The sequence below is a fragment of the Somniosus microcephalus genome, chromosome 30 (assembly GCF_052327205.1).
Source record: "Somniosus microcephalus isolate GS21.2 chromosome 30, FLI_Smic_1.0, whole genome shotgun sequence".
NCBI classification, from domain to species: domain Eukaryota; kingdom Metazoa; phylum Chordata; class Chondrichthyes; order Squaliformes; family Somniosidae; genus Somniosus; species Somniosus microcephalus.
Genome location: NC_141016.1, coordinates 25,457,913 through 25,472,310, shown reverse-complemented (window position 1 = coordinate 25,472,310; position 14,398 = coordinate 25,457,913). Strand labels below are relative to the sequence as shown.

The window sequence follows — 14,398 nt, the reverse complement described above, 5'->3', positions numbered from 1 at the left end:
TGTCGATTTTTGAATAGTGGTCATTAAGATTGAATTTCGCATTAAAGCTAGTGTAAAATGGGGTTTTGATTGAAATGGCTTTCAGAACATCTATATATGCATGTGTATGTTCGAAGCTTTGAATCCTGAGCAACCATTGGAAAAGAGCATTGTGAGCCATACAGTACCACGTGTTGCAGCAGGCGATGAAGTATTTGTCGGTATTACAATAAAACTAATTAGCAGCATGTTCAACAGCAAATCCACCGCCAACGGTGGCTTTCAATTCTGCAGAATGCATTGAATCAGCAACAACAACAACTTGTATTTATATACAGGAAACTTTCTGGTATCCGGCACGGACGGGACCGATGTGGTGCCGGTTCAGCAACAGGTCCGGATAACCGAACGCTATAGTGAAAGATACGGACCTTAGAGCACGGTGGCATAGTGGTTAGCACTGTTGCCTCACAGCGCCAGGGACCCGGGTTCAAATCTGGCCTCGGGCGACTGTGTGGAGTTTGCACATTCTCCCTGTGTCTGCGTGGGTTTCCTCCGGGTGCTCCGGTTTCCTCCCACAGTCCAAAGATGTGCAGGTTAGGTTGATTTGGCTATGATAAATTGACCCTTAGTGTTAGGGGATTAAATACGTGGGGTTACGGGGATAGGGTGGGATATGTGTCGGTGCAGGCTCGATGGGCCGAAATGGCCTCTATCTGCACTGTAGATTCTGTATGAAGCAACAAACCCTGTTGCTTAGCTTCAGAACAACGTCCACAAGTTGCAAGCGTCTCTGTAGCTTAGCAACAGCTGCAGCCACATCCTTGCCTTCCTCCATTTGTTGCTGTGCAAGTAATAAGTTATAAAAGTTAGCTGAAACCGACTCCTGAATTTTGCCGGTTAACTGACATTTCCGGTTATTTAGGGGCCGGTTAATCGAAAGTTTCCTGTAGCACCTTTAACATAGTAAAATGCCCCAAGGCACTGCACCGGAGCATTGGCAAACAAAATTTGACACTGAGCCACATAAGGAGAAATTAGGGCAGATGACCAAAAGGTAGGTCTTAAAGGAGGAAAGAGAGGCTTAGGGAGAGAATTCCAGAGCTCGGGGCCTTGGCAGCTGAAGGCTCGGCCACCAATGGTTGAGCGATTAAAATCAAGGACGCTCAAGAGTCCAGAATTAGAGGAGTGCAGAGATCTCTGATAGGGTTGTGGGGCTGGAGGAGATTAGAGATAGGAAGGGGCGAGGCCATGGAGGAATTTAAAAAAAAAAATTCGTTTATGGGATGTGGGCGTCGCTGGCAAGGCCAGCATTTATTGCCCATCCTTAATTGCCCTCGAGAAGGTGGCGGTGAGCCGCCACCTTGAACCGCTGTAGTCCGTGTGGTGAAGATCCTCCCACAGTGCTGTTAGGGAGGGAGTTCCAGGATTTTGACCCAGCGGCAATGAAAGATCGGCAATATACTTCCAAGTCGGGATGGCGTGTGACTTGGAGGCGGTGGTGGTCCCATGCGCCTGCTGCCCTTGTCCTTCTAGGTGGTACAGGTCGTGGGTTTGGGAGGTGCCGCCGAAGAAGCCTTAGCGCGTTGCTGCAGTGCATCTTGAAAACAAGGATGAGAATTTTAAAATCCTGAGGTTGAAAGTCTTTCTGACCTGTTGTATACTGTACTGTGCCATTGAATAGTGGGATGTGAATTCACACCTGCAATTCTCCTTTTCAGCCAGTTCCTGCTCTTATTTTGGGGGCGGTCCCTTGCTCGCTCGCTCCCAATCACAGCGCAGCAAATACTCGAGAGCAGGCTACCTTCCTGCCGACTTGATTGTAAGATAGTGAACGTGAGGCGGGGAAAGGTTTCTGATGAGTGAAGAATTGCCTCTACATGATCCACATCAAACAGTTTTGGCTGGTGGATGCTTGGGGCTCAGTAAATGTTGATTTCATTGCAAACATCTCGTCCGCACCGCCCTGTGATCTCATCTATTGCCGCACTGATTCAAGTGCCTCGTCACTTCTATTGTCCTCTTGCTGCTGCTGGGGGAGGGGGAGTTCCTGTGATTGAGATGCTGTTTGCTGTTGTAATTCATGGGCTGCAGGATCCTTGCGTTAAGCACACTCGCCACCATAAAGGTGCAGAAATTAAAGTGCTGGGGGATGCTCTGCCCATAGCTCTTTGAGAGATCCTAAGTACTGCAAGATATTTCCCACTTACTGGGTTCTGCCAGAGTAAATACTGCTCCATATTTTATTTATTGGGCGGTGTGAGAAAGAAAAAATCTTCTGCCGTTACTTGTTTAACTAGCAGAGTTTCCCAAAAAAACTCATTTAAAACCAAAGTGATGCATTTGTGAGATATTTGCTGTTGAGTGCGGTGTATGTGTTGTATCGTGTGATGGCGGTCACTCAGTCAAATCTACTCCACTACAAATACTGTAATGCTGCAGGCCCTGTGAAGGGGGGTCGATGGAACTTTTAAAAAATTCGTTTATGGGATGTGGGCGTCGCTGGCAAGGCCAGCATTTATTGCCCATCCCTAGTTGCCCTTGAGAAAGTGGTGGTGAGCCTCCTTCTTGAACCGCTGCAGTCCGTGTGGTGAAGGTACTCCCACAGCGCTGTTAGGGAGGGAGTTCCAGGATTTTGACCCAGTGATGATGAAGGATCGGTGATATACTTCTAAGTCAGGATGGTGTGTGACTTGGAGGGGAACTTGGATGTGGTGGTGTTCCCATGCGCCTGCTGCCCTTGTCCTTCTAGGTGGAAGAGGTCGCGGGTTTGGGAGGTGCTGCCGAAGGAGCCTTGGCGAGTTGCTGCAGTGCATCTTGTAGATGGTACACACTGCAGCCACGGTGCTCCGGTGGTGGAGGGAGTGAATGTTTAAGGTGGTGGATGGGGTGCCAATCAAGCGGGCTGCTTTGTCCTGGATGGTGTCGAGCTTCTTGAGTGTTGTTGGAGCTGCACTCATCCAGGCAAGTGGAGAGTATTCCATCACACTCCTGACTTGTGCCTTGTAGATGGTGGAAAAGCTTTACAGGAGTTCCCCAACTGATTTGTTTGTAACCAAAACCCCTAACTTGTTTGGCAAGCGTGAGATGGCTGCGAGCTCAGTTTTGCGAGTTTCTTCCAGAATTTGCTGTGCTTGAGAGATTTGGTCATGGTGAAATGCCCTCTGCGGCACTCACTTAGCAAGGTAAGGGTTAACGTTGTGGCTTCAGTCCAGTCCAGCTATTTCCGCCGAGGTGGAACTGCAACGATTGGCTCATTGGACCAGCGCTCTTTACTGTAAATGGTTTATTATTACCGAAACTGCATCATCATAATTGTTACCAAGAGAAACTGCATGAACAGTTTTGAGAACATTCTATGGTCATTATGTTTTACGTAGTCTTTTGTGAATTATCTACACATTTTAACAAAGCTTTTCTGTTTTTATTTCTGGTCCCTCCAACTCTCTGCTGACTCACACTGGGGTGCAATTCGACAGCTGTCCGCAGTACATTGCCCAAGTGGTTGCTCTTGATGACGGGTCTGAACAGTGAATGTGGACAAGCTCTTCCACTGGACTCGACCGACCCTCACCCAATACTAACATGCTCACCTTGCAGCAGGAGTATGGGACAGCGATCAGGAGAAGAATCCTGACTCTTTCCTGTTTCCCCCTCCTCTCTTTTCCACCCCCCCCCCAATTCAATGATCACGTGCAGCATCCATACTGCCAATCTAGTTAAGTCCAGCTAGCTTGGAACTCTGAAATAACAACAGAAAATGCTGGAAAAACTCAGCAGGCCAGGCAACATCCGTGGAGAGAAATTGGAGTCAACGTTTCGGGTCGAAACCCTTTTTCAAAACTGGAAAGGAAATAAAATAGATCGAAGGCAGGGCTGCGATAGAACAAAAGAAGTAAAAGAGACATTAAGAGGTATTCAAAACCAGACGAGATGCTAATGGGACAGTGGAGACAAAAGACGGCTGAGATTAGGTGTGAAGTGTACTGGCAGGATGAGAGACAGCTGCCATGTGGGAGAGAGAAGAGCGGGGAAAAAAAGGCTTGTACGGTTCCAATTTTTTAACTGAGCTGCCTTGTCCAGCCTTGTGGTTGTCCCCAAGTCCTTTCCGCCGCGCCTTCCACTAAACGCAGCTGCTTCACTCCTCTGTTATCCAGCAGTTACAATTTGAAGAGACCGACTCTTCAGGAAGGATCATGTGAATAACGGGTATTTGCAGCGGGTTAATGTTCTGATTATCTTTAAGAAAATTTTTAAATGTCTTTTGCTGTACACTAATTTTTCTTTTTTTTTCTTTTGTTTTTTGATTTGCAGCGGGGCTGTGGTGAGTTCAGGAGGTGAAAAATGCATCGTTTAAGGACTTGTGCTGCTAAATTGAGGCCATTGACTGCCTCTCAGACTATTAAAAGTTTATCACATAGCGGGCCAGCAGCGTCTAGGACGTTTCAACACGGCCGTTTCTATACTGCGCCAGTAGCTGCTGAGCCCTTTCTGAGTGGGACTAGTTCGAACTATGTTGAGGAAATGTACTTTGCTTGGCTTGAAAACCCACAAAGTGTTCATAAGGTAAGCAGCAATGGAGGAGGTTATGTTCTGCTACCCTCGTTTATTGGCAATCTTCAGTAAAGCTTTTCACGGCAAGGTAAGTGCTGGGAGGTTCACTGCAGCGTCAGAGGCTCGGACATCTTTGTCACTTTGCTGTTTAACAAGACGTTGGTTGAAGGACTACAGCGCTTTTGAAGAGAGGAGACCCCTTTGCTTCAGAGACTACGGCGTTGGTGGAGGAAAGGCTGCAGCTCACCCAGGATGGTTTGAAATGACTTCCATAATTCACCCATTACTTCCTCCGTGCTGTACAGTGAACCTGCCATCGATCTATCATCATTGTTCTACTTGCTACCTTTTATCAAACCCGGGTGGGGCAAGGTGCGGCATCATGGGCAGAGTTCGGAAAATTCCTCAGTAATGTCTGTCCATCACAACATATTGTATATGGCTACAGAAAACAGACTTCTGTATTTTGACTTCTTGCTTACACTTATGAAACTTCCCAATAGCCACCGTTTATATAAAAAAAAAAAAATACCCATTTTGCAAGGATTGTAATTGAACCTGGTTTGCTGGGGTAAGAACATCAGAATTAGGAGCAGGAGAAGGCCTCGATCATGGTTAATCTTCGACCTCAACTCCACTTTCCCGCCCGATCCCCATATCCCTTGATTCCCCTATCTCAGCGTAAGAACATAAGAAATAGGAGCATGAGTAGGTCATTCGGCCCCTCGAGCCTGCGCCGCCATTCAATGAGATCATGGCTGATCTTCTGTCTCAACTCCATTCACCGGCCCTATCGCCATACCCCTTGATGCCCTTACTAGTCAGAAATCTCTCGACTTCTGTTTTGAATATACCCAATGACTGAGCCTCCACAGCCCTCTGGGGTAGAGAATTCCAAAGATTCACCACCCTCTGTGTGAAGAAATTTCTTTTCATCTCAGTCCTGAATGGCCTACCCTTTATCTTGAGGCTGTGGCCCTTGGTTCTAGACTCCCCAGCTAAGGGAAACATTCTCCCAGCATCCACCCTATCAAGCCCTGTAATAATTTTGTATGCTTCAATGAGATCCCCTCTCATTCTTCTGAATTCAAGAGAATACAGGCCTAGTCCTGAGGCAGGATGTTCTTGCCATGGAGGGAGTGCAGCGAAGACTTACCAGGCTGATACCTGGGATGGCAGGAATGACTTATGAGGAGAGATTGGGTCGATTGGGCTTATACTCGCTGGAGTTTAGAAGAATGAGAGGGGATCTCATTGAAACTTATAAAATTCTAACAGGACTAGATGCAGGAAGGATGTTCCCGATGGTCGGGGAGTCCAGAACCAGGGGTCACAGTCTAAGGATAAGGGGTAAGCCATTTAGGACAGAGATGAGGAGGAATTTCTTCACCCAGAGAGTGGTAAACCTGTGGAATTCTCTACTACAGAAGGCAGTAGTGGCCAATTCATTAAATATATTCAAGAAGGAGTTAGATATATTTCTTAAGGCTAAAGGGATATGGGGAGAAAGCAGGGACAGGGTACTGAATTTGGATGATCAGCCATGATCTCATTGAATGGCGGAGCAGGCTCGAGGGGCCGAATGGCCTACTCCTGCTCCTATCTTCTATGTTTAGTTTACTCAATCTATTCTCATACGACAGTCCCGCCATCCCAGGAATCAATCTCGTGAACCTTTGTTGCACTCCCTCTATGGCAAGTATATCCTTCCTTAGGTAAGGAGACCAAAATTGTACACAGTACTCCAGATGTGGTGTGACCAAGGCCCTATATAATTGGAGTAAGACTTCTTTACTCCTGTACTCAAATCCTCTTGTAATGTAGGCCAGCATACCATTTGCCTTCCGAATGTGCAGGTGTAGCAAGCCATTCACTTTCAGTGACTCCTGTACAAGGACACCCAGGTCCCTTTGAGCATCTGCATTCCCCAATCTTTCACCATTTAGGAAATACTCTGCCTTTCTGTTTTTTCTACCAAAGTGGATAACTTCACATTTATCCACATTATATTCCATCTGCCATGTTCTCGCCCACTCACTGAGCCTGTCGAGATCCCCTTGAAGCCTCTTCACATCCTCTTCGCAACTGTCACTGCCACCTAGCTTTGTATCATCAACAAATTTGGAAATGTTGCATTTAGTCCCCTCATCCAAATTATTGATATAGATTGTGAATAGCTGGGGCCCAAGCACTGATCCTTGCAGTACCCCACTAGTCACAGCCTGCCATCCTGAAAAAGACCCATTTATCCCTACTTTGTTTTCTGTCTATTAACCAATTCTTAATCCACGCTAGTATATTACCCCCAATTCCATGTGCCCTAATTTTGTTCACCAACCTTATCGATGGCCTTCTGAAAATCCAGATACACCACATCTACCGGTTCCTCTTTGTCTACTCCACTAGTTACATCCTCAAAGAACTCCAATAGGTTTGTCAAACAGGATTTCCCTTTCATAAATCCATGTTGACTCTGCCCAATCTTACTATTAGTTTCTAAGTGCCCAGTTATTACATCCTTTATACTGTAATAGATTCCAGCATTTTCCCAACTACTGATGTGAGGCTAACAAATCTGTAGTTCCCCGTTTTCTCTCTTCCCTCCTTTCTTAAATAGCGGGGTTACATTTGCTATCCTCCAATCTGCAGGAACCGTTCCAAAAATCTATAGATTCTGGAAGATGACACCAATGCGTTCATTATTCCAATGGCCACCTCTTTCAAAACCCTAGGATGTAGGTCATCCGGTCCGTGGGATTTATCGACTTTTAGTCCCATTAATTTTGCTAGTACTGTTTTTACTAATAATTTCTTTAAGTTCCTCATTCTCGTCACACCCTTGGTTTTCTCGTATTTCTGGGAGGTTTTTTGTGTCTTCCTCTATGAAGACAGAAACAGAAAGTATTTATTTAATTTCTCTTTCATTTCCTCATTCCCCATTATAAATTCTCCCGTCTCTGACTGTAAAGGACCTACATTTACCTTCGCCAGTCTTTTCCTTTTCACATACCCATAGAAGCTTTTACAATCTGTTTTTATATTTTTTGCTAGTTTGTGCTCATATTCCATTTTCCCTTTTCTTTATCAATTTCTTGGTCCCCCGTTGCTGATTTCTAAAAAGATCCCAATCCTCAGGCTGACTGCTTTTTCTGGCAACTTTATAAGCTTCCTCCTTTGACTTAATACTAGCTTTAATTTATTTTGTTAGCCATGGTTGGATCACTTTTCCTTTTGGGTTTTTATGCCCTAGAGGAATATATGTTTGTTGCAAATTATGCTTTATTTCCTTGAATGTTAGCCATTGTATGTCCACCTTCATACCTTTTAGTGTAGTCTCTCAACCTACCATGGCCAACATGTCCCTCATACCCTTGTAGTTTCCTGTTTAGATTGAACACCTTAGTTTCAGATTATGGTCACTTGTCCCTAAAGGCCCCTTTACTACAAGATTATTGATTAGCCCCTTCTCATTACACAGTACCAGATCCAGAATAGACTGTTCCCTGGTTGGTTCTTCCACATACTGATCCAGGAAACCATCTTGCATGCATTCCAAGAATTCGTCCTCCACACCATTAGTGGTAATTTGATTTGCCCGGTCAATATGTAGATTAAAGTCCCCCATCATTACCGTATTGCCCTTGTTACATGCACTTCTGATCTCTTGATTGATACTGTGCCCTACATTACCATTACTGTTTGGTGGCCTATACACAACTCCCACCAATGTTTTCCGCCCTTTGCTGTTTCTTAGCTCCACCCAAACTGATTCCAATTCTACATCACGATCTGCCAAGCCAAGATCTTTTGGGGGAAAAATTCAGTATCGCCCCCTTTGGGGCGCCATTATCGGCCATGCCGTTTAGCGCCTGGCGCTAATTATCGCCTCCGACAGCAAACGTGGCTTTTATCGCCCCTGGAGGTGATTGGAGCGCTAAATCAGGCGCTTCACACCTGTCTTAAGGCGCAAAGGCCGAGGAGTGAGGCGCTACCTCAGAGCGCTGGCGAAGCAAGGAAAGGCAAATCAAATTAAACCGGCAAAGTGCTGCTCAGTACCCAAAACTCCTTCACACAGCGTTGAATCTCTCCAGAAGTCTCTCTCTCTCTCTCCCTCCCTCCCTCTCTCTCTCTCTCTCTCTCTCTCTCTCTCAGAATGCGTGGTGCAAAAATGTCACCGACAAAAAAAGGCAGGAAGCGGTCGCCTTTAAATAGCGCTCCCCCAGTCCCTTTCTGACTGCAAAACGTTCCCCTCAACGTGTCGTTGCTAGCTGCAGGCAGTAAGGCAGGGGGCGCCACTCAATATCCAGTCCGGGGCGCTAACGGGGTGTTGCGCCCTCGACTGACGTCACAATCTGCCGGCGCAGGAGATCGTGGCGGTAGTGTTTAGCGTCGCCGCAAAATGTCTAGTTAATTTTGCGAGTGGCGCAAACATCGCCGCGCCCAGACGCTAGTTGCTTTGCGGCCCATTAGCGCCCTCTTCAGGCTGTGGTATCTTGAGCTGGCCATAGATGGAGACAGACACAGGTTAACTCCGTAACATGGTTTAATCAACACTTGCACATAAAAGCTTCTGCCATGAGGCAGCAAAAACAAAGAGTACCACAGTACAGATCAGACTTAACTCAGGAGAGCAATTGCCACAGCACCACCTGGTGGATCAGGTTACTCATAACCTCCCAGGTTACTACACTCCTCCCCCCCCTTAAGATTGCCGTATGCAATTCTTAAACAATAACCCTTACTAGGTACTACGTTTTAATTAACCAGTATGCTCTAACCATGGTTAACCCCTGACTAATTTAACAGGTTTGTATAAGTCTTTCTGGTTGCTTGCGAATCCTTTGTGAACGTCTTAATTCCACTTGTGGTGGATTCTCAGATTCATTCGCACTTGAGATTGGAGTAGTCTCTGATGTTGGTTTTACTCTGTCCCGCTGTGGCCTGGCAGTACCAGTGTCCACTGGCACCTTATAAGCCGTGCTGGGTCCTGGAACAGCCTCCTCCTAGTTCCCCCTGCTGCCGGCTGAAAAGCTGATCCACATGCCGACAAACCCCTCGACCATCCCCTAGTAACACGGAGTATGACACAGGTCCTGTAATGTCCTGGATTAGTCCTGGTATCCATTTAGGTCCATAACCGAAGTTCCAGGTGTACACAGAGTCCCCTATGGCAAAATGGCGAGCTTCAGTATGTTTGTCATGGTACGCTTTTTAGTTTGTTTGTTTTGTCTCACACCCAGATCTCAAAAGCAAGGTTATCAGGTCTAACGTGCACCGCAACTTTCTCCCCATCATCAACTCAGCCCCGGAGAAAGCCCCGTGGTAGCTTGGGGTGTTGTACGATAACTAAACAAGGCTCTATTGAGCTTGGTCTCCAGGGTGTCACCTGAGCTCTTCCTCATGAGCTCCTTAAAAGTCTGCACGGCTCGCTCGGCTAACCCATTTGAGGCTGGGTGATATGGAGCCGAGGTGACGTGTGATTCCATTCCTTACCATGAATTCTTTGCTCCCTTCACTAACAAAACACTGTGCATTGTCGGATACAATCATTTCTGGAATACCATGCGTGCTGAAGCTGTTCCTGAGACAATTCAGTGTGGCATCAGTCATTGCAGAGCTCACTGGATAAACGTCGATCCACTTTTGAGTGAGCGTCAACCAGCACCAAAAACATTTTGCCCATAAAAGGTCCCGCATAGTCTATGTGAATTCTCCTCCAGGGTTTGCTGGGCCACTCCCAGGGATGGAGTGGTGCCCCGGCAGGTGCTTTCCTCTGTTAGGCCACCACAGGTAGCTCCTAGCCAGTCCTTTCATTCTAGCCATTCCTGGGTGCGATTGATGCAACTGTTCCATCAAAGTAGAGTGTCCCCACTCTGGGACTATGATGCATGCTCCCCATAGCACACATCCATCTTGGGCACTGAGCTCGTGCTGTCTCTGTCTGTACGGCGTGAACTCCGGTCCCTCACGGTGATCTGGCCAGCCTTTCAACACATACTCACGGACCCTTGACAGAACGGGGCCCTTGGCTGTCCTGCCCTGGATTTGCGCTGAAGTCATCAGGAGACTGATCTCCTGATCCAGCATCAGGACGTGCTCCTCAGGGGAAGTACTGCGAGGAGATTTTGAGAGGGGCAGGCGGCTGAGAGCATCCGCGTTCCCGTTTTCCTTGCCGGCTCTGTACGTGATCACATATTCATAGGCTCTTAGTATTACTGCCCATCTCATTATTCTCTGTGATGCCATTTGAGGCACCGCTTTCATCTTGAAAACCGCTCCTCCCACTGGTTTACTCCATTTCTCCTTGCTCATACTGCTAACGGGAGGTGCAAACAACTGAATTTTCCCCCCTTTATCTCTACCGTCCCGATCTCATCCCTTATTAACAGCGCTACGCCACCTCCTTTTCCTTTTTGTCTGTCCTTCTTAAATGTTGAGTACCCTGGAACATTCAGTTCCCAGCTTTGGTTACCCTGCAACCATGTCTCTGTAATGGCAATTACATCATACCCATTTACTTCTATTAGTGCCATTAATTCATCCACGTTGTTGCGAATGCTACGTGCATTTAGATAAAGTGCCTTCAACTTTGCCTGTTTAATATTTTTCTGCACTTTGACCCTCTTTACTGTTGGCCTTTGTTTCTGCTCCCTACTAGTTTTGCTGACTACTTTTCTAACTTGCACTTCCAGCTTTGTTTCTCTCCGTTCTGGGCCCACACTTAGGTTCCCAGCCCCCTGACAAACTAGTTTAAATCCTTCCCAACAGCACTAGCAAACCCCCCTGCGAGGATGTTGGTCCCGTTTCTGCCGAGGTGTAACCCGTCCAGCTTGTACAGGTCCCACCTTCCCCAGAATCGGTCCCAATGCCTCAGGAATTTAAATCCCTCCCTCCTACACCATCTCTCCAGCCACGCATTCATCTGGCCTATTCTCCTATTTCTGCTCTCGCTAGCACGTGGCACCGGGAGTAATCCTGAGATTACTACCTTTTGAGGTCCTGCTTTTTAATTTATTTCCTAGCTCCCTATATTCTGCTTGCAGGACCTCGTCCCTCTTTCTACCTATGTCGTTGGTACCGATATGGACCACAACCTCTGGCTGTTCACCCTCCCCCTTCAGAATGTCCTGGAGTCATGTCTGCAGCCACAAAAATGTCTCTGTTCCCCTTACAATAGAATCCCCTATCACTATTGATCTCCCACTCTTTTACCTCCCCTCCTGTGCAGCTGAGCCACTCGTAGTGCCACGGACTTGGCTCTTACTGCATTCCCCTGAGAAACCATCTCCCCCAGCAGTATCCGAAACAGAGAACCTGTTGGAGAGGGAGATGGTCCCAGGGGACTCCTGCACTACCTTCCTAGTTCTTTTACTCTGTCTGGCGGTCACCCATTCCCTGTCTGCCTGTGCACTCTTTACCTGCGGCGTGACCACCTTGTTAAATGTGCTCTGCATGAAGATCTCAGCCTTGTGTATATACTCAATGACTGAGCATCCACAGCCCTTTGGGGTAGAGAATTCCAAAGATTCACAACCCTCTGAGTGAAGAAATTCCTCCTCATCTCGGTCTTAAAAGGCCGACCCTTTATCCTGAGACTATGCCCCCTTGTTCTAGACTCTCCAGCCAGGGGAAACGATCGCTCTGTATCTGTGGTTAATCAGGTTCATGAGGTCAGGAATAAGAAATGTCCCCTTGTATGCAATGTAAAGAAGCACTGTAGGTAGAGTTCACATCGTCGCACAGTGCCCATATCAGGAGCTCGAACGCTCTCTGCCTCAGAAAGCTGACTCGCAATCTGCCACATTTCACCGTCATTTCCTGGTGCCAGCCACAAATGACCATTTTTATTGAATTCAGCTGCACAACCTGCCACGATGGGGTCTGATCTCCCCAGCAGTGGTGGAGCAGTGGGGTGGGGGACCAGGAGAAGCCCTGTGTTAGAGGAGCGGAGGGTGTGTGCAGTGATGCATGGCAAGCAGCGAATACTACAATAGGTGGGGTGTGGTCACGAGCAGGGGCCCAGGGAATCAGTTGGAATTGGAGAGTGTTCTTTTTTTTCCTTAAATCCAAGGGGCAAAATTGTGTATTTGGGGTGAAAGTAGGAGAGAATGTTCAGCGTTGCAAAGAAACTCAGCAAAACTTTATGCGCACACAAAATGGCCTGGAATTTGCAATCGGCGGCGAAGCAAACGCTTTCGAAGTAAGCTTTGCACAAAGATCTTGCGATCTCTGTTGAGAATTTGGGGTTTTCCGACGCGTAGTTGAAATGAACGCAGTACAGTGGGAATCCCATTGCGCGAGCTGCTGTGCCGTTAACAAGCTGTCTATGCAGCCAATCAAAACGCAGAATTCCTACGGCCAGCAAACCAGGAAGTGGGTAAGCTCTTAAAATTCTAACTTTTTAAAAATGTTGGAGAGCGAAACAAAGATTGGGGCCTCTCACATGGGGAAAAGGCAAACCTGAAATAAAGATGAACAAACTTTAAAAGCATTTTTTTTTTAAGTTTCCTAATTTTAATTTTTGTTAAAATGGATAAATTTGACACTGCACAGAATTAAAATTAGTTTTTCAGGCCCATAACCTGTGTCTAGCTGTCAATACGCTGTTCAAGGCCCAGTTACACCTAATCCCTTTGGGTCTAACTTTTAACACTGCTAGTTTGCCAGTATTCATCAGGCCAGTATTTTATTGGTTATATTTATGTTCTTTCAATTTTGTTTAAAATGGGACAACATTAGGATAAAGTAAATAATTTTGCTTCCTCTGACGTTTTATATTGTGTGAACAGTTTGGAGGGGTGGGAGGGGACCGTTTATGATTTCCCAGATACAGGAAACTTTTTGGTTTATCCGGAGGTTAACTGTCCGGAATGCTCGAGCCACCGGCAAAATTCAGGAGTCGGTTCAGTAAGTTTTTTTTCTTTTAGTTGCTTTTTTTTCCACTAGTCAGGCTCTGCAAGGTCTAGCTAAAGCTGTTGCTTAGCTACAGAGACGCTTGCAAGCTACGGCCGACTGTTTAGAAGCTGTTGACAGGGTTTGTTGCTAGATACGGAGCTCAAAAGCTTCCGTATGTTTTAACATTAGCGCTGGTTTGTCCGGCAGTTTTGATGGGACGGCAACAGCTCGGTCCTGTCGGTGCCGGATATCACAAAGTTTCCTGTAGTGCATTTATGATGCACTAGCCTTCACACTAGCTTGTCTCATTGGTAACACTCTTGACTCTGATGAAGGGTTGTGGGTTCAGGCCATGCTCCAGGACCTGAGCATATAATCTAGGCTGACACTTCAGTGCAGCAGTGTATTGTCAAATGATCATTTATCTTATTGCTGCTTGTGGAATCCATGCCTTGTGCAAATTGGCTGCTGCGTTTGCCTGCAAACCAATGGTGCTTACACGTAAAAAGAAAGTAATTTATTGACTTTAAAGGGCGTTGGTACATCCTGAGGGTGTGAAATATGATATCATCGAATGATACGGCACACAGAACGAGGCCACTCGCCCCGTCGTGCCTGTACCGGCTTGTTGAAAGAGCTATCCAATGAGTCCCACTCCACTGCTCTTTCCCCATAGTCCTGTAAATTTTTTCTTTTCAAGTATTTATCCAATTCCCCTTTGAAAGTAACTATTGAATCTGCTTCCACCGCCCTTTCAGACAGCGCATTCCAGATCACAACAACTCGCTGCGTTTTTATTTCCTCATGTCACCCCAAGTTCTTTTGCCAATCATCTTAAATCTGTGCCCTCTGGTTACCAACCCTTCTGCCACTGGAAACAGTTTCTCCTTATTTACTCTATCAAAACCCTTTATGATTTTGAACACCTCTATCAAATCTCTTCTTCTCTGTTCTAAGGAGAACAACCCCA

The 14,398-nt window shown here is 46.6% G+C and overlaps 1 protein-coding gene across 2 annotated transcripts in view; it reads left to right on the top strand.

Moving 5' to 3' along the window:
* The window catches only part of ogdha (oxoglutarate dehydrogenase a), a 141,711-nt gene that overhangs the window by 11,833 nt on the left and 115,480 nt on the right, over positions 1–14,398 (top strand). For both annotated transcript variants that reach the window (XM_085971235.1, XM_085971236.1), the window contains exon 2: positions 4,294–4,545. In XM_085971235.1, the coding sequence (XP_085827361.1) occupies positions 4,324–4,545 (222 nt within the window). In that variant the 5' untranslated portion in view covers positions 4,294–4,323. The remainder of the gene's footprint in view (positions 1–4,293; positions 4,546–14,398) is intronic.